This window comes from Elgaria multicarinata, chromosome 11, assembly GCF_023053635.1.
Source record: "Elgaria multicarinata webbii isolate HBS135686 ecotype San Diego chromosome 11, rElgMul1.1.pri, whole genome shotgun sequence".
Classification (NCBI taxonomy): domain Eukaryota; kingdom Metazoa; phylum Chordata; class Lepidosauria; order Squamata; family Anguidae; genus Elgaria; species Elgaria multicarinata.
Genome location: NC_086181.1, coordinates 40,864,499 through 40,885,012, shown reverse-complemented (window position 1 = coordinate 40,885,012; position 20,514 = coordinate 40,864,499). Strand labels below are relative to the sequence as shown.

The window sequence follows — 20,514 nt, the reverse complement described above, 5'->3', positions numbered from 1 at the left end:
TTCCTAGGTTTGGCCTGAAGGGAAGGGTGCTTGACATTAAGGCTCAGAAACTCCCCAAGCAGCTGGAGAGACTAGGATGTGTCTGGAAGTTCATCTGGACTGGTGGCACAAGGATTAGAGCATAGTCACTGCTGCACAGCAGAAGGCACCAAGATGGTGGAGCGGGATTCCAAGGGTTGTGGAATACCAGGGCAGGAAAAGGAACCCCTTTGGGAATTGCCTCGGTCATGCACACTGGAACTGTCAGTAGTCCTGGACTGAGCCCGAGACCACAGAACATGCAGCCAAGTGTCGTGGGTTGACCCGGCTCTGTGCGATTCCTCACGTGGAGCTGGGAACCATGCACCCATCGGGGGTAGGTGGGGGGGAGCGGGGAGATTAAATTATTTTTTTAAAAAAAATGCTTACCTTTTGTGCACAAGCATTCATGCGCTGCTGCTCCTTTAAAAAATAAAAAATGGTGGGCGCAATGCCTCTCCTTCTGAGGTCGTCGTGCATCACGTGTAAATGGAGGAGGGATCTCATGTTAAACACAACATGAGATCTACCCTCCTCTGTCACGGGATAACAGGTAGGTCTATCTAACGCCTTAGTCATGTTTAAAAGAAGCCCATTGAAATCAAGAGCATATAAGTTGTTGAGAAATATCTTAACTCCCATTGATTTCAATGAGTCTATTTATTATTACATACCAAAAATTATTCAGATTTTATTTGCATTAGAAACTTTTCACACATGCTATCGATTCGTAACTGACATTCAGTCCTTGAACATAATGCATTATTTTATTTATTTATTTATTTATTTATTAAATTTTTATACCGCCCAATAGCCGAAGCTCTCTGGGCGGTTCACAAAATTTAAAACCATCATAAAACAACCAACATGTTAAAAGCACAATTACAAAATACAGTATAAAAAGCACAACCAGGATAAAACCACACAGCAAAATTGATATAAGATTAAAATACAGAGTTAGAACAGTAAAATTTAAATTTAAGTTAAAATTAAGTGTTAAAATACTGAGAGAATAAAAAGGTCTTCATCTGGCGAAGAAAGGAGTACAGTATAGGCGCCAGGCGGACCTCTCTGGGGAGCTCATTCCACAACCGGGGTGCCACAGCGGAGAAAGCCCTCCTCCTAGTAGCCACCTGCCTCACTTCCTTTGGCAGGGGCTCACAGAGAAGGGCCCCTGTAGATGATCTTAAGGTCCAGGCAGGTACATATGGGAGGAGACGTTCCTTCAAATAACCTGGCCCCAAACCGTTTAGGGCTTTGAATGTTAGTACCAGCACTTTGAATCGGGCCTGGACCTGGACTGGCAGCCAATGAAGTTGTAAAAGGACTGGCGTAATGTGATCTTGCCGCCCAGTCCCTGTTAGTAAACGGGCTGCCCTGTTTTGTACCAGCTGAAGCTTTCAGACCGTTTTCAAAGGCAGCCCCACATATAACGCATTGCAGTAATCCAAACGAGAGGTCATCGGAGCATGGATAACTATAGCTAGGCTATCTCTGTCCAGGTAAGGGCGTAGTTGGTATATCAACCTAAGCTGATAAAAGGTGCTCTTTGCTACTGAGTTCACCTGTGCCTCAAGTGACAGTTCTGGATCCAAGAGCACCCCCAAAGTACGGCCCCGATCCTTTAGGGAGAGTGCAACCCCGTCCAGGACAGGGCAAACATCACCTCGCCGGACAGATGAACCACCCGCTAACAGAAGGATACCATGGTCGATGGTATCGAAGGCCGCTGAGAGGTCCAGGAGAACCTACAGGGTTGCACTCCCCCTGTCTCTCTCCCGGCAAAGGTCATCCCACAGGGTGACCATGGCAGTTTCCGTTCCAAAACCAGGCCTGAAACCTGATTGAAATGGATCTAGATAATCTGTTTCATTCAAGAGTGCCTGGAGTTGTCCTGCAACCACCCGCTCAAGCACCTTGCCCAGGAAAGGGATATTAGCCACTGGCCTGCAGTTGTTAATGTCCTCCGAGTCCAGATTAGGCTTCTTCAGGAGTGGTCTAATTACCGCCTCTTTTAAAAAGACCGGCACCACTCCCTCTCTCAAGGTTACAGGTTGTTACAGGTTGTTACAGGTTGGAAAGCTAGCATTTAATTTTCATGTCTGTGCTGATCTCAGTCATATCCACAAACATCTTGGGTTCTTAGAAAACACATTACACAGCCTGAACGTATCTCTCAAGGCACCTTGGACCTGCTTGTTCCTCAGGCAGTATATGAATGGATTCAGTAGAGGAGACACAACGGTGTTCAGAACAGCAACCATCTTGCCAAAGTCTAAGTTGCTGTTACCTTTTGGTTTTATGTACATGAAAATGCAACTGCCATAAGTGATGGAGACCACAGTGATATGGGAAGCACAAGTGGAGAAGGCCTTCTGCCTCCCTGTGGTTGATGGGATGTGCAGAATAGTGGAAATAATATTGCTGTAGGATGCAATGTTTATGGCCAAAGTACCAAAGAGGGACAAAGTAGCAGTGATGAAACTCATTAATTGTAACACACTTGTGTCAACACATGCAAGTTTGATCAGTGGTCCATTGTCACAGAAAAAGTGGTTGATGATGTTTGGGCCACAGAATGGCATCTGCAAAAATGCAACTGTTGGACCTATAATTAAAAATAACCCCCCTATCCAAGAGCCAAGCACAAGCAATGAGCAGATTTTATCACTCATTATAGTTGGGTAGTGAAGAGGGTTGCAGATGGCCACATATCTGTCAATGGACATGACAGCCAGGAGAAAGAACTCTGTGGTTCCAAGAACAAAGTACAAAAATGACTGTGTGAAACAACCATGTAAAGAGATAGTCTTATGACCCAGAGCTATATTGGCCAAAGCTTTGGGAATAACAGTGGTGGTGAACCCAATCTCCAAAATGGCAAAGTGTCGAAGGAAGAAATACATAGGAGTGTAGAGGTGGTGACTCATCAATGTGATCACAACAATTACTGTGTTCCCTAATATTGTCAAAAGATATGTGATGAATAAAAGGAGGAAAAGAAAGATTTCAAGCCGACGGTTGTGAGTGAAGCCCAAGAGTATGAATTCCCTCACCATGGTGCTATTCTGCATTTTGGGGCACCCCTAAAAGCAAAGCGAAAATAAATTAATCATTAAGGCTTCTTTTGATTGGATTAAGTCATTTATCTTTGATTCTCTTCCATTAAATCAACACAGTCTGTTAATATATTCTTGTGAGTTTGGAGGGAGTTCATCTGGACGACCATATCAATGGAGAGAGAACTGAGCTTGTGCTCTTAAAGCGCCATTAGTTGTGCAAGCCTCCCTCCCACCAAGACCTATGGGTAAAGAAGACTTTGGGAATATTCAGCGATGAGCCTTCACCTACGCTCAACATGTTTCTTGTGGGGATTTTTGTAAATAGATGCAAATATAACTACACAATGCCAATAGCCTCTAATGACCATATTCCAATGGAAATTGAACACTGGCAAGTACCGAATCCCTAAAACCTCTCACCACTGGTCAGGATTCATGGTCCAACAACATCAGAGGACCCAAGGTTGAAAAAAAGTCTTTGGACCCAAGGTTGGGCTAAATTCAGTGACAAATGAGAAATATGATGAAACTCACTGAAAAATGTACTCATCTATCAGTTACATGTTAAACTAAATGATAGTATAAATGATACTACTTGTGCATGTGTGTGGCATACAGCTGTGTGTTGAAATATAGGGAACTGTCCATCAATGACTGGTATTAGAGCTAAAATACATGTACATTGATGGTGCTATATAAATAAATAATAATAAAATAATAATAATAATAAATATCCCATAATGTCATATTCGGAACATTATTCAAAACTGAAATGTGATTTTCAGAATTTAAATCCAATGTGAATAATAGGAAATGTGAAAACTAATTTTGAAATCAGGCTATCATGAAGGAGGAATTTGAGCCACTTAATTTCTACCCGATACATTTTGTGTGTTAAAAATCCAGCCCTATGGTCCTTCCCACACACACTGGTTCACTTGCTGTTCACCGCCTTGGAACTACAGTCATAACCAATGAAATAAATGAACAATTCAGAAACTAAGGTCAATGTTCTTGTTTGCACATGTGGGACCCCTTGTCATGTATATATTTGTATCAAAGGCACAATGTAACGTAGGAATTCCATTTACAAATGATGTTGTGAATAAACACAATCTCAAGTAGAAAACGGCATACTCAAAGTCATCTCCATCCACCTCCCAAAAGTCAGCTCTCAACAAAATACTCACCAGCCTTAATCTACATTAACAAAAGGCCCTTCCCAGGTTTGATGGAGGTGATCCTCTCCTGCTGCCCAGGCAAAGCAAAGGACTGAGAGCTCATCTACACCAAGCAGGATATTCCACTGTGAAAGCGGTATATAAAAGGCAGGAGCCACACTACTGCTTTATAGCAGTATTGAAGTGCACTAACAACTGTTGGGTCCCATTGACACATCTACACCAAGCAGGATATAACACTATGCAAGTGGCATGAAAGTGGTATACAGTATGTGTCAATGCGCCCCACAGTTGTCAGTGCATTTCAATACTGTTATAAAGCAGTAGTGTGGCTCCTGCCTTTTACTGTATATACCACTTTCATACCACTTTCATAGTGGAATATCCTTCTTGGTGTAGATGATCCCTGACTTTCAACCCTTAAGCCTATTTTCATGGAATGTAGCATTTATTTATTTTTTACCTTAAAGACTTCTAGAAGAGATTTCAGTTACATCACAAACCAGCATCCTCTGTAAATGTTTAATGCATGTATGCATCCATCTCTTTATACCAGTAGCAAACATGAAAGCAACCTCTCATAGGTGATGGTACATGTTGATATACCTGAGCATAAAGCAGAAGAACTATTAGGTGTTTTTTTTCATTGTTAGAATACACAAGGGACATTAGTCCTGCTTCTCTAAGGAGAAGACAACTTATTGTGTCTCTGATGAAAGAGGCTCATGCTACAGACCAAATTGTTCTGATGTGGCATCTACATGGCTGCTAGCTGCTTTGGAATCCAAACAAAGTTGAAATCCAGTTTCTTTCCTCACTGCCACCCCAAACTCCTTTTGTGAGATTTTTGTGAATTGCGAGTTTCATGAACTTTAACAATGGCTGGAATGTTTTACAGATATCTAAATATTTTTCTGAATCGCTCCTATCTATACTTGACATCCCATGAATGGGTTTGACTATCTGAAACTGACTAGTGGATACCTGCTGGTATTTCAGAGCTGCTATGGAATGATATTTAATGTTAGACAGCATTAGTAGACTGATAAATTATGAAGTTTCCTTTTCAATGCTCAAGATGTGACAGTGACATCGATTTAGAATCCCACCTCAAAGGCTGCATGAGCTTTTAAAGCCCTATCCCTGAACACCCTAAACCTTCTCTGGCTCAGATCAATATCTCTTGTAGAGGAACCTATAACAGATATTGATCTGATATGTCCTATCCCCAAATCATTCTCTCAAAAATCCCCCCCCAATTTATTTTATTTTATTTTATTTTACTTCTAACTCAGGATGATGCCTTGGAAGCAGTGTCATTGAGAGAACAGGGCAAAGAAACTTCTCTCTGTCTATCATCTTCTTCTCCATGGTATTTCAGGAATTTTAGAGAAATCTCCCTTGGGATTTGCAGCCCTTTCAAGAGACACTGAAGTAGTTCTTGTGTGCCAGAAAACAGAATGCATTTAAAGTGAACTCTAGTCTAAGTCATGCGCACAAGTTAGCATTCAAAAAAGCTAACCAAACACCCCCAAAAGAAGATCATTAATGATCCCAGGACTAGTGGCCAAGCCCACTGGAACATAGGAAGATGGCTTATACTGAATCAGACCATTGGTCCTGATGGCAGTGGCTCTCCAGGGTTTCAGGATGGACTCCTTCCTAGCCTTACCTGGAGATGCTGAGGATTCAACCTGGGACCTTCTGCATGCAAAACAGGTGTTCTACCATTGAGCTAAGTTCCCTTCCTGGACGCAATGGAACTCTTCTGTCTGACCAAGTATTTGGAAGCTTTTCAAATCTAGCCCAAGCAACACTTAGCATATGCAAAGGTTTTATTGCAAGGAGTTGGATCCAGGATCTACCCTCCATTGATGCGCACAGAAGGTGACTTTGCTCAGTTTTCAGATATTGCCCCTGTAATTCACTGCTCCTCCACTCTGCCACTCGAAGAGAAAGCCAGAGTCTACATCAACCAGCCCAAATGTGCAGGCTTAAAACTGTATCCAACCAATTGACTGCTGGTTAGACCCCCAGCCTATATGTTCATGAGCTCTTTGGCTTACAATAAAAGAATAGGGCCAAAAAAGAGGACATTTCTCAGAAATATAAAATACTCAAATCAAATCACTGGGTGTGTTGCAAAGAAATGAATGAATGCAACTCGCCACCCTGTGAGGCAGGGTGAATCCCCCCTCCTCAAGTGGCAGAGCAAAGAATGCCATGCTCACACCACCACCACTGGGACCTTTTGCTGAATGCCATGTATGACCTGCCTATGAACCACCCCACCCATCCCTCCCTCCATTTGCTATCATCTCCTTACCTAACTACTACAGGCAGTTTTCATGTACACCTCTCTTATAATGCCTTGCTCTAAGGGAGGACCCCTTCAAAGGCATGCATTTAACATAAGAACATAAGATGTTCCATGCTGGATCAGACTGTGGGTCCATCTAGTCCAGCACTCTGTTCACACAGTGGCCAACTGGCTGTCAACCAGGTACCAACAAAGCAGAACACGGTGCAACAGCACCCTCCCACCCATGTTCCCCAGCAACTGGTGCACACAGACTTACTGCCTCAGATACTGGAGAAAGCACAAAACCATCAGGGCTATTAGCCATTGATAGCCTTCACCTCCAGGAATTCATCCAACCCTGTTTTAAAGCCATCCAAATTGGTGGCCATTACTACATCTTGTGGTCGTGAGTTCCATAATTGAACAGTGCGCTGTGTGAAGAAGGACTTCCTTTTATTTGTCCTAAATCTCCCACCAATCAGCTTCATGTATTCTAGTAATTTGAGAGAGGGAGAAAAATGTCTCCCTGTGGATATTGATCTGATATGATAGGACATATCAGATCAATATCCACATTCTCCACAACATGCATAATTTTGTACACCTCTATCACGTCTCCCCTGTGTGAGATAGGGGAAGTTAGCTTTTGAGATCCAGGTCTGGAGACATTCAGTTCTGATACCAATGGAGATTGATAGGCAAGAATCATTCCACTGCATCACTTAAACAACAACACCACGATAAAGCTGAATTGTATATGACGCTGGTGCCAGGTTTCTGACCGCCCTTGGGCCTGGTGAATCCTTATTTGGGGGACAGAAGAGAACTTGATATGTTTGGGTGAGTAAATCCATTTCTAGATTCAAGCAACAAGACTGTTGCTTGGAGTTAGATTGCACATTTTAATGCCTTGTTCTTTCTCCTGGCATTTTGCCTCCTGTCTTTAACCCTGGTAATCTCAACCCTAAGCATGTTAAACGCCAGGTTATTGATCACCACCACGTGAAACAATTCATCAGCTCTGACCGCCATGCTTCAGTTGGGTTTGCTAAGAGGAGGATTTATATCTGTTATTAAAACATATTGGACATTCCAAACAGAGGGCTGGATACAGACTTCGACATGTCTAGAAGAGGTCCAATGAAATCAAGAGCATGTAAGTTATTAAGAGATATCTTAACTCCCATTGATTTCAATGAGTCTATTGAAAGTATGAAAAAGTCTGGATCAAAGCCAGAATACTTAATGCCTGATATTAAATCCACATTTATTATTTCATACCAAAATGATTTGGAATTTATTCATATTTGATACTTTTCACACATATTATCGATTCATAACTGACATTCAGCCCTTGAACAAAATGCATTGTTACATGATGGAAATGGCAAAATGGCTTGATTCAAAGCTAAGCATTCGATTTTCATGTCTGTGCTGATCTCAGTCATATCCTCAAACATCTTGGGTTCTTAGAAAACACATTACACAGTCTGAACGTATCTCTCAAGGCACCTTGGACCTGCTTGTTCCTCAGGCAGTATATGAATGGATTCAGTAGAGGAGACACAACGGTGTTCAGAACAGCAACCATCTTGCCAAAGTCTAAGTTGCTGTTACCTTTTGGTTTTATGTACATGAAAATGCAACTGCCATAAGTGATGGAGACCACAGTGATATGGGAAGCACAAGTGGAGAAGGCCTTCTGCCTCCCTGTGGTTGATGGGATGTGCAGAATAGTGGAAATAATATTGCCGTAGGATGCAATGTTTATGGCCAAAGTCCCAAAGAGGGAGAGAGTAGCAATAATGAAATCCATTAATTGTAACACACTTGTGTCAACACATACAAGTTTGATCAGTGGTCCATTGTCACAGAAAAAGTGGTTGATGATGTTTGGGCCACAGAATGGCATCTGCAATAATGCAACTGCTGGACCTATAATTAAAAATAACCCCCCTATCCAAGAGCCAAGCACAAGCAATGAGCAGATTTTATCACTCATTATAGTTGGGTAGTGAAGAGGGTTGCAGATGGCCACATATCTGTCAATGGACATGACAGCCAGGAGAAAGAATTCTGTGGTTCCAAGAACAAAGTACAGAAAAAACTGTGTGAAGCAACCGTGTAAAGAGATAGCCTTATGACCCAGAGCTATATTGGCCAAAGCTTTGGGAATAACAGCGGTGGTGAACCCAATCTCCAAAATGGCAAAGTGTCGAAGGAAGAAATACATAGGAGTGTAGAGGTGGTGACTCATCAATGTGATCACAATAATTACTGTGTTCCCCAATATTGTCAAAAGATATGTGATGAATAAAAAGAAGAAAAGAAAGATTTCAAGCCGACGGTTGTGAGTGAAGCCCAAGAGTATAAATTCCCTCACCATGGTGCTATTCTGCATTTTGGGGCACCCCTAAAAGCAAAGCGAAAATAAATTAATCATTAAGGCTTCTTTTGATTGGATTAAGTCATTTATCTTTGATTCTCTTCCATTAAATCAACACAGTCTGTTAATATATTCTTGTGAGTTTGGAGGGAGTTCATCTGGACGACCATATCAATGGAGAGAGAACTGAGCTTGTGCTCTTAAAGCGCCATTAGTTGTGCAAGCTTCCCTCCCACCAAGACCTATGGGTAAAGAAGACTTTGGGAATATTCAGCGATGAGCCTTCACCTACGCTCAACATGTTTCTTGTGGGGATTTTTGTAAATAGATGCAAATATAACTACACAATGCCAATAGCCTCTAATGACCATATTCCAATGGAAATTGAACACTGGCAAGTACCGAATCCCTAAAACCTCTCACCACTGGTCAGGATTCATGGTCCAACAACATCAGAGGACCCAAGGTTGAAAAAAAGTCTTTGGACCCAAGGTTGGGCTAAATTCAGTGACAAATGAGAAATATGATGAAACTCACTGAAAAATGTACTCATCTATCAGTTACATGTTAAACTAAATGATAGTATAAATGATACTACTTGTGCATGTGTGTGGCATACAGCTGTGTGTTGAAATATAGAGAACTGTCCATCAATGATTGGTATTAGAGCTAAAACTAATCTTCCATAATGTCATATTTGGAACATTATTCAAAACTGAAATGTGATTTTCAGAATTTAAATCCAATGTGAATAAAAGGAAATGTGAAAACTAATTTTGAAATCAGGCTATCATGAAGGAGGAATTTGAGCCACTTAATTTCTACCCAATACATTTTGTCTGTTAAAAATCCAGCCCTATGGTCCTTCCCATACACACTGGTTCACTTGCTGTCACAGCCTTGGAACTGCAGTCATAACTAATGAAATAAATGAACAATTCAGAAACTAAGGTCAATGTTCTTGTTTGCACACGTGGGACCCCTTATCATGTATATACTTGTATCAAAGGCACAATGTAGACACAGGGATTCCATTTACAGATGATGTTGTGAATAAACACAATCTCAAGTAGAAAATGGCATACTCAAAGTCATCTCCATCCACCTCCCACAAGTCAGCACTCAACAAAATACTCACCAGCCTTAATCTACATTAACAAAAGGCCCTTCCCAGGTTCGATGGACGTGATCCTCTCCTACTGCCCAGGCAAATGATTGAGTTTCAACCCTTAAACCTACTTTCATGGAATGTAGCAAGGAATGTAGCAATTTTTTTACCTTAATGCCTTCTAGAAGAGATTTCAGTTACACCAAAAAACCAGCAGCCTCTGTAATTGTTTATTGCATGTATGTTTCCATCTCTATATACCAGTAGCGAACACGAAAGCAATCTCTCATAGGTAATGGTACATGTTGATATAGATGAGCATAAAGCAGAAGAAATGTTAGGTGGGTTTTTTTCATTGCTAGAATACACAAGGGACATTAGTCCTGCTTCTCTAAGGAGAAGGCAACTTATTGTGTCTCTGATGAAAGAGGCTCATGCTACAGACCAAATTGTTCTGATGTGGCATCTACATGGCTGCTAACTGCTCTGGAATCCAAACCAAGTTGAAATCCAGGTTCTTTCCTCACTGCCACCCCAAACTCTGTTTGTGAGATTTTTGTGAATTGTGAGTTTCATGAACTTTAATAATGGCTGGAACGTTTTGTGAAAATCTGAATATTTTGCTGAATCGCTCCTATCTATACTTGACATCCCATTAATGGGTTTCAATATCTGAAACTGGCTAGTGGATACCTGCTGGTATTTCAGAGCTGCTATGGAATGATGTTTAATATTACACAGCATTAGGTGACTTATAAATTATGAAGTTTCCTTTTCAATGCTCAAGATGTGACAGTGACATCAATTTAGAATCCCACCTCAAAGGATGCATGAGCTTTTAAAGCCCTATCCCTGAACACCCTAAACCTTCTCTGGCTCAGATCAATATCTCTTGTAGATAAACCTATAACAGATATTGATCTGATATCTCCAATCCCCAAACCATTCTCTCAAAACTCCCCCCCTTTTTTAAATTTTAACTAAGGATGATGCCTTGGAAGCAGTGCCATTGAGAGAACAGGGCACAGGAACTTTTCTCCCTCTCTGTCATCTTCGTCTCCATGGTATTTCAGGAGTTTGAGAGAAATCTCCCTTGGGATATGTAGTCCTTCCAAGAGACACTGAAATAGTTCTTGTGCGCCAGAAAATAGAATGCATTTAAAGTGAACTCTAGTAAGCCTATGCGGCAGAGTCTTGCTATTTACTGTTTTACTCTGTACAGCACCATGTACATTGATGGTGCTATATAAATAAATAAATAATAATAATAATAATAGTCTAAGTCCTGCACGCCAGTTAGCATTCAAAAAAGCTAACCAACCACCCCAAAAAGAAGATCATTAAAGATCCCAGGACTAGTGGCCAAGCCCACTGGAACATAGGAAGCTGGCTTATACTGAATGAGACCATTGGTCCTGATGGCAGTGGCTCTCCGGGGTTTCAGGATGGACTCCTTCCTAGCCCTACCTGGAGATGCTGGGCCCATCTACACCAAGCTGGATATTCCACTATGAAAGCAGTATGAAAGCAGTATATACAAGGCAGGATCTACACTACTGCTTTATAGCGGTATTGAAGTGCAATGACAACTGTTGGGGCCCATTGACACATCTACACCAAGCAGGATATAAAACTATGAAAGCGGTAAATATGAAATGTGTCAATGGGCCTCAACAGACATTCCTCCTTGGATGTCATGTGTGCATCTGGACAAAGGGAGGCTCTCGCAAGCAGAATATCTTGAGATCCTCCCCCCTCTCTCTCCTGGTCTAGACATTCCCTAGGTCAAAGGCCCCAACAGTTCTCAGCACACTTCAATACTGCTATAAAGCAGTAGCATGGCTCCAAAATTTTATATACTAGTGTGGCGCAGAGCAGTAAAGCAGCAGTTTCTGCAGCTGAAACTCTCCCTATGGCCTGTGTTCGATCCCAGCGGAAGCTGGTTTCAGGCAGCCAGCTCGGGTCAACTCAGCCTTCCATCCTCCCAAGGTCGGTAAAATGAGTACCCAGTTAGCTGGGGGAAAGGTAATAACGGCCGGGGAAGGCAACGGCAAACCACCCCGCTATAAGGCCTGCCAAGAAAATGTCAGCGAAAGCTGGCATCCCTCCAAGAGTCAGTAATGACTCAGTGCTTGCACGAGAGGTTCCTTTCCTTTCCTTCATATCACTTTCATAATGGAATATCCTGCTTAGTGTAGATGAGGCCATGGTGTCAAAGGGGACACAGTGATAACAATGATGGGTGGTAGTGGCATTAATGACTATGTGGAATATTTTCACCCATTTTAAGATAATCCCAGCTAAGATTCGACATAAAACATCACAGAGGAGCATTCGGGGGGGAGCCATTTTCAGTAGGGATGGGGGAATCCTTTGGTTTCCATTTGATTGCAAAATGACTTAATTCGCACTTTCCAAACCAAAACATGAACTAAAACACACCTCTGTTTCAAAGTCCGCTCATTTGCAATGCAATTCTTTCATCAAAAAAAAAGTACACAAAACTGAGTATGTTAGAGGATAACACACACAGACACACACACAAACACACAAATCTGTATATTGGTGGAAATTATTGACAAAAATGTATTTTATTAAGGAAATGTGTTTGCAAACATTCATATATTAGGTCAATCAAATATTTTCTTTCTGCTGTCTTCTTTAAGAAAAATTGCAAACTGATCTAGAAATGGGATGATGACAATTTAATGTTGGAAAAATTAGAAACTGAGTCAGACCAAAATTGGCAGATACACTGCTCACTATTTTTATGTTTCTTTAGATCCCAGAACAACAGCCACACAGAAAGCAGATAGACAACCTAAGGTACTTAGAGGGTAATTTGTTGTAGCATGAGTTTATTTCATAAGATGTTCACTCAGTTTCCCGCCTCTCGCAGAAACCAATCTAATGTCCCTTGGGTATCCTAACAAGCAAAAACTGAATACCCTTTGCTCTATATGCTTCAGGATATGAACCTGCACCACGTGGTTTCTTTGTTCCTCCAGGTGCAAGGGAATATGTACAATAAAATTACTGAGATCACTAGTTTCTGAACCAATCCTCCCCCCAAAATACATCTAGAAGGCATTAAGGATATAGAATGTGACGGGCTCTGAAAAAAGCTGAGTGAATGGAACTTCGACAATCCTTCTGTTTGCATGAGCAGCAGAAGCTGGCCAGTCTCATCAAAGCTAATGCTTTAAGCTTGCTTACCGTGGCCTGGAGCTTCTACGAGTTTACATTTCATCTGCTGAAATAAGACCATAGATGCAAGAGTGTGAGAGGACAGCCGAATGCCCTCTTGTCTGAGTGGAGGTGTAAGAGGTGAGTACTTTGCTGAGCTTTGGTCCTGAACAGAGGTAACATACAGTCTTACCTTTAATATTATTTGCGACTAATTGTGAATTGCAACATGCATCCTCACAGAATCCTTTAGATTAGTTAAAGCTACTGCAGTGTGTCATGCTTGGACTGACTTTGGCCTTAGCTAGACCTAAGGTTTATTGCGGGATCGTCCCTGCCTGCTCCTGGGATGTCCTGTGTGTCATTTACATGAACAGGAATGACCCCAGGACGATCCCGGGATAAACCTTAGGTCTAGCTAAGGCCATAGAAGATCCTATGAGTGGAGAGGACCTGCTGTAACAAAGGGTACATCTATATGGCTTCTATAACTCACCTTAGCTGCACATTTCTGTGTCGCTCGACACATGATGCAGCCGTCCCTCTGCTGCTCCGCCGGATTTTAAACCCCTAAAATGTGCATATTTGAAGGTGCCGATTTGCCGCAACTTTTGCTAAGCCTTCAACTTTAAAGGGCATAAGGAGACAGGGAAGACGAGGAAGGCAGGCGTTTGAGAGTCCCGCGGCTGTTTGTGGGTGAGCATAGGCGCAGCTGGGAGAGGTTTGCTATACATAAAGGTAGCAACAACTAAAAGAGAAGGGGGAACTTTATTTTTGTATATGACAACAGCAGCAAGATTGTTATACGCACAAACCTGGAAGAGTGAGACAATACCAGCAATGGACGAATGGATGTTGAAGATGTTGGAACTTGCAGAGATGGCAAAACTTACAGCGATAATGAGAGAAAGGTCAACAACTATGTTTATGCTGGAATGGAAACCTTTGATAGAACATCTGAAAGAGACAGAGAAAAATGATGTGTTTGTTTGTGGATTTTAGTATTAAGATGGGGAAAGAGAGGAAAAGAGGAGGGATTAGAGAGAAATGAAGTACAATTCTGTGAATCCAGTACATGAGACTGAGGCCTTAGCTAGACCTAAGGTTTATCCCGGGATCGTCCTGGGGTCATCCCTGTTCATGTAAATGATACACAGGGGATCCCGGGAGTAGGCAGGGATGACCCCGGGACGATCCTGGGATAAACCTTAAGTCTAGCTATGGCCTGAGGGCACATCTACACCAATATTTATTTATATTTATTTATTGCACTTATATACCTCTCCCATAGCCAGGGCTCTCTGGGCGGTTTACAGAAATTCTAAAATTAAGATAAAAACGAGTATACAAAATTTAAAATTCTAAAACCAAGCAGGATATTGCACTATAAAAGCGGTATATAAAAGGCAAGAGCCACACTACTGCTTTATAGCGGTATTGAAGTGCACTGACAACTGTTGGGGCCCATTGACACATACCATATACAGCTTTCATACCACTATATCCTGCTTGGTGTGTCTCCTGCATTTTATATTCCACTTTCATAGAGAAATATCCTGCTTGGTGTAGATGAGCCCTCAGATAAATCATAACAAAGAACTGAATTTGATTGGCATATAAATGGTAATTAAGAAATTAGTTGGCATTTTTGGCAGGAAGAAGGCTAAAAAATGTACTTCAACCTTTACCTTAAATGTTTTTAATGTAAGTATAGTTGTTTCATATATACCTTTGTTTGTATGTATTATATGTGATGTCTGTGTTGGTGATGTTTTTAAAAAATAAAATAAAATAGCTATACATAAAGGTAATAACAGGCAGTATTGGATCTCACAAGTCTCCTAGGACTAAGGCTCTCTCTCCCCATTGCAACCTTCTGCTGCCGTGGCAGCCACCCACCCCAGACAGGAGGCAGCTCCTTATCTGTAAGCCCCTTCCTCATACATAGACATTTATTTGGGGTGGGGGGTTTCTCCCCATCTTCAGCACTCCATCTGTTTGCCTTGGTGTTATTTTCAGAATGGAGAGGGAGGAAAAAAGAAAGTGCTTTTCCATTTCCTTTGTGCCTGGATTCTCCCCTTAGCTGTTCTCTACCCCGCACAGCTGCTGAAGTAGGGATAACTCGTTTGGGCTGCTGCAGTCTGATGCTCTGGGAGCAAAATCAAATCAAGGAAAATGCAGGATAAAAAAATAATGAGATGCAATCCAGTGATCATATAGCTGAGGGTGGGCAAACAAATACTGCAGGTGTCAACATATCAACATTATCTTCCCTATGTATTTATGGGTAGAATTCAAAAATGCTTGCTTTGGATCTATAACTCTGAATGGCCTGGAAGCAGACTGCCTTATCCTACATGAATGTTATATTTCCATTCCACAACATCATGTTCTGAGACTCTCCTCAAATTGTTTCCACATTTAGAGCTCAGCTGAATGGCAACTGGCAACAGGACTTTCTCTGTGGTAGCACCCCAACTGTGAAACAAAAGATATTTGCAGGTATTGTCTATTGTATAGGTACTAGGTGAACACATAGCCCACAGCATTTGGTGGAGGACATCACGTGTTTGTTTTTTTCCTCACTGTTGCTACTGCTGGTTCTGTTTTAATTTTATTTGTGGCTTTTATTCTTATTTTCTGTATGAGTTTCATCGTGAAGAGGCAAGATTAAAAAAGAAAAATGTAAATACAAAATTCCGAGTGGCACAAAGCAAAATTCCCACTGTGTCTTTGGCATAAGAACAGATGCCTTGTGAAGGCAAAACTAGAAGATACATGGGAGATAAATAAGCAAACTCAACATTGTTATTGTTGTTTTACCAAAAGATCCACATTGAAGGCTGCAAATAGGAGAAAACGCTGTAGAAACAAGTACATTGTTGTTTAGAATGTTACGGAGGTCCATGCTTAACACTGGATTTCTTTAGGACTCAGATTTACTTATTTTTCTGTAAAAGATCTCTCCAATTTGAGTTTCGAAAAGCTTTGGTATTTTGATGAGCCAATCAGAATTTTGAAATGTTACTGAATACAAAATTTAGAGCTGAGGCAAAATTTCTCAGAAGAGACTTTTGCAAGGAAATGTTTGGGAAATACAGTTTTCTCACCAAACTTTGCCAAATATTCTCACTGTATCATCTGCCATTTATTTTTGGTGACCACCATTCTGTCCAAGATACTGGAGCCCTGTCCTCATTTTCATATGGTCACTCTGGTGGAACTGCCCCCAATAAATGGTTGGGAACTGTCTCCTCTCCCTGGTGAAAATCATTGAAATGCTCCCTCCAAGTTCACCACCCACAACTAGGATGAAAAACTCAGGAAGCTATTTTCCCCCCAGGTTCATTCGTTTTAGCTCTGCTCAGGGTCATGCACTGCTAATGTTTGACATGCCTTCAACCCTTTTCTCATCTTTTGTACATCACCGCACGCACATTCGACAGTGCTTGGGCCATAATACCAAGCACACTATTGGTCTTAAATACAAGATTAGTGGCTCTAGTCATTACCTAATATATGTAGAAGAAAGATTAATTAATAACTAGCTGTAGTTAGAGTAGAGGAGAATATTATTATTATTATTATTATTATTATTATTATTATTATTTTATATAGCACCATCAATGTACATGGTGCTGTACAGAGTAAAACAGTAAATAGCAAGACCCTGCCGCATAGGCTTACATTCTAATAAAATCATAATAAAACAATAAGGAGGGGAAGAGAATGCAAACAGGCACTGGGTAGGGTAAAACTAACAGTATAAAGTCAGAACAGAATAGACTAGAGCAGACTCCGAAACAGATGTGTAAGCAAAATTCAGGAGTACTTTTTGGCAAAACATCTAAGGATTTTTGAGAGAACCCAAAGGAGTAGATATGGGGCTCATCTACACCAAGCAGGATATTCCACTATGAATGTGGTATGAAAGTGGTATATAAAAGGCAGGAACCACACTATTGCTTTATAGTGGTATTGAAGTGCACTCATGACTGTTGGGGCCCATTTGACACATACCATATACCACTTTCATACCACTTTCATAGTGCTATATCCTGCATGGGCCCCAACAGTTGTCAGTGCACTTCAGCACCACCATAAAGCAGTAGTGTAGATCCTGCAGTGCACATCCATACCACTATAAAGCAGTAGTGTGGCTTCTGCCTTTTATATACTGCTTTCATACCACTTTCATAGTGGAATATCCTGCTTGGTGTAGATGAGCCCGAGGATAGCCATCTGTCAGGGATGCTGCAATTGCACCCTACATTGAAGGCCCTGCATTGAGTAGATGATTCTACCAGATGACTTCCAGGGTACCTTCCTACTCCAAATTTCAACGATTCTATGAGTTTCATTTGGAATTTCTCCGAGAGGTTCCTCACATCCCTTGGTTGATGTTGGATTTGGCCTAAAGCAACATTGGTAATGAATGTGGCTGTTCTTCCTCAAGTTCTTAATTATATCAGTAATTATCATTTTGACTGGATTGCAGAGAATCAAAGTTGTGCCATTTTTACTTCTCTGGAATTAACTAATGCAATCCTAATTAATCATTTCTCTTCATTTTACTTTTAGGGATGAGCTAAAATGAGAAATAGCACTGTAGTGAGGGAATTCATACTCTTGGGCTTTACCGACAACCATCAACTTGAAATCTTGCTTGGTCTCCTATTGTTAAGCATATATCTTTTGACAATCGTAGGAAATCTGCTGATTATTATAATCACACTGGTGAATCATCAGCTCCACACCCCGATGTATTTCTTCCTTCGACATGTTGCGTTTGTTGAGATTGGGTATACCAGTGCCACCATCCCAAAAGCGCTGGTCAACATGGCCACTGGCCATAAGACCATCTCTTTACCTGGTTGCTTCCTGCAGGTCTATTTGTATTTTGTCCTGGGAACCATAGGATTCTTTCTTCTGGCAGCCATGTCGATCGACAGATATGTGGCCATCTGCAACCCTCTACACTATCCAACCATAATGAAAGGTCAAATGTGCTCATTGATGGCGTTTTGCTCTTGGATTGGAGGATTATTACTAATTACAGGTCCAGCAGTTGCATTGTTTCATATCCCGTTTTGTGGTCCAAACATCATCAATCACTTTTTCTGTGACAATGGACCACTGATCAAACTTGCATGTGTTGACACAAGTCTGTTGGAACTCATTGATTCCCTCATTGCTATACTCTCACTCCTTGGGACCCTGGCTGTAAACTTAGTGTCCTATGTCAAAATTATTTCCACTATCTTGCGCATCCCATCAACTACAGGGAGGCAGAAGGCCTTCTCCACTTGTGCTTCCCATATCACTGTTGTTTCCATCATTTATGGCAGTTGTATTTTCATGTACATAAAACCCAAAGGCACCAATGAATTAGACTTCAGTAAGGTGGTGGCTGTTCTTAACACTGTTGTTGCCCCTCTTCTGATCCCATTCATATACTGCTTGAGGAACAAACAGGTTCAGGATGCCCTAAGAGCTGTGTTTAGACAGTGTGTTGGGCTTTGGAAGAATTCAAGATGATTGGGGGTTCAATTGACATCAGCATGAAGATGAATAATATACATTAACTGTAACGGGAGGCCATGCATATGATTGCTGAAGTGGTACTTAGAGATTAAGAACATAAGAAGACCCATGCTGGATGCACCAAGGGTCTATCTAGACCAGCGGTTCTCAACCTGTGGGTCGGGACCCCTTTGGGGGTTCAATTGACATCAGCATGAAGATGAATAATATACATTAACTGTAATGGGAGGCCATGCATATGATTGCTGAAATGGTACTTAGAGATTAAGAACATAAGAAGACCCATGCTGGATGCACCAAGGGTCTATCTAGACCATCATTCTGTTCACACAGTGACCAACCAGTTGCTCACAAGAAACACACAAGCAACACATGACTGCAACAGCACCCTCCCAGCCATGTTCCCTGGCAACTGGTGTATAATAAGCACACTGCCTCTGATTCTGGAGGTGGCATCTAGCCATCACGACTAGTCGCCATGGATAGCCTTCTCTTCCATAAATCTGTCCAACCCCCTTTTAAAGCCTGACAAACTCATGGCCATCACTACATCTTGGGGAAGTGAATTCCATGGTTTAACGATTCACTACATGATTGACTGTCTTCTTTTGCTTCCCAGTAACACTGGATTTGTTCCCTGGAATGAATATCAGTTATAAACTGTTGCCATGTGTGAATTAAATAACAAATACAGAAGAATAAATGGTTTGTTTTCAAATCTGTTTGGATGATAAACTCGCTCTGAATGCCAACAAATACCGATATCTTAAGATCTGGTCCTGCGATGCTAGCTCAAGCAGACTAGTCAAAGGTGGACAACAGAACTTGTGTGGTAGGATTGTGTGAGCCAGCAAACAGGAGCTCATTGAAGAACTTCTGTGATGTCCATCCTGAATCTCATTCCTTCTTGTGTGTCTATCAGTTTTGTGGGTAGGGTGGGAGTCTTTTTGCATGAAATGTGTGCATATGTTCATGCACATTTTCCAAACTTCACAAATGTACACATCAATCGTACTCACAACCATGCACTTTTCTCTCAGGTTTGTTCACATTTGTTTTGAAATGTACGCATTTTTCTGAGAGTGATTGTACGCATTGGTTTAAGTGTGTTTATGCACATTTTAGACATGTATGCCTCTTTCTTAGTATGCACATAAATCAAATGTGTGTGCAAAAACATTTTGGTGCATTTTAAGCTCAGAAATGTGCAGCCTTCAGACCACAGATTGTGTTCAGGTCTGGGTCAAGGTTTGAGAGGTGTAAATAGATAAATTCTGGTTGAAACTAAACTGAAATGAATTACTCACCCACCTTTACTGTGTGGACATGATAAATAGCTGGAAGATTATCACACATGGATGGGTACTGGGGAAAATACAAAGGTAAAACAATGAGGTAAGACATCAAGTTGTAGAAGAATCTGTTAAACTGGAGACCTTGGAGACAATGAATAGTCTGATCAGTTCAAACTGGTTTGAGGAATTCCTTGTTTCACAGTCATGACATATTGTGTCCTTTACCCACTTTATCTTCCCTCCAGGAGTCCTAATAGTCTCCCACAAAAACACAAAAAGCCAGGAAATCACCAAATTATTGGCAATTAAGGGAAAGAGGTGTGGTCAAGGGAAGGTCACATGGCTATCTGGGAGCTATTGAGACCAGGTAGTCCAGATTTGTCTCCTGGGCCAGAGGTTTCACACCCCTGATGCTATGGTCAGAATTTCAGC

The 20,514-nt window shown here is 41.4% G+C and overlaps 3 protein-coding genes across 3 annotated transcripts; 1 reads left to right on the top strand and 2 right to left on the bottom strand.

Moving 5' to 3' along the window:
• Nucleotides 1-2,135: 2,135 nt before the first annotated feature.
• LOC134405870 (olfactory receptor 6E1-like) lies at nt 2,136-3,092 on the bottom strand. The gene has a single exon (XM_063137126.1). It carries the CDS (start codon nt 3,090-3,092, stop codon nt 2,136-2,138), a length of 957 nt encoding a protein of 318 aa, XP_062993196.1.
• A 4,915-nt stretch (nt 3,093-8,007) lies between these two features.
• LOC134405869 (olfactory receptor 6E1-like) lies at nt 8,008-8,964 on the bottom strand. Its single transcript, XM_063137125.1, has one exon. The coding sequence runs from the start codon at nt 8,962-8,964 to the stop codon at nt 8,008-8,010; it is 957 nt and encodes a 318-aa protein (XP_062993195.1).
• An 8,872-nt stretch (nt 8,965-17,836) lies between these two features.
• On the top strand, nt 17,837-18,781 carry LOC134405868 (olfactory receptor 6E1-like). The gene has a single exon (XM_063137123.1). It carries the CDS (start codon nt 17,837-17,839, stop codon nt 18,779-18,781), a length of 945 nt encoding a protein of 314 aa, XP_062993193.1.
• Nucleotides 18,782-20,514: the final 1,733 nt, after the last annotated feature.

Excerpts from the sequence above, each read along its gene's own strand:
- LOC134405869 (XM_063137125.1), bottom strand. The coding sequence starts at position 8,964 with ATGCAGAATAGCACCATGGTGAGGGAATTTATACTCTTGGGCTTCACT.
- LOC134405870 (XM_063137126.1), bottom strand. The coding sequence starts at position 3,092 with ATGCAGAATAGCACCATGGTGAGGGAATTCATACTCTTGGGCTTCACT.
- LOC134405868 (XM_063137123.1), top strand. The coding sequence starts at position 17,837 with ATGAGAAATAGCACTGTAGTGAGGGAATTCATACTCTTGGGCTTTACC.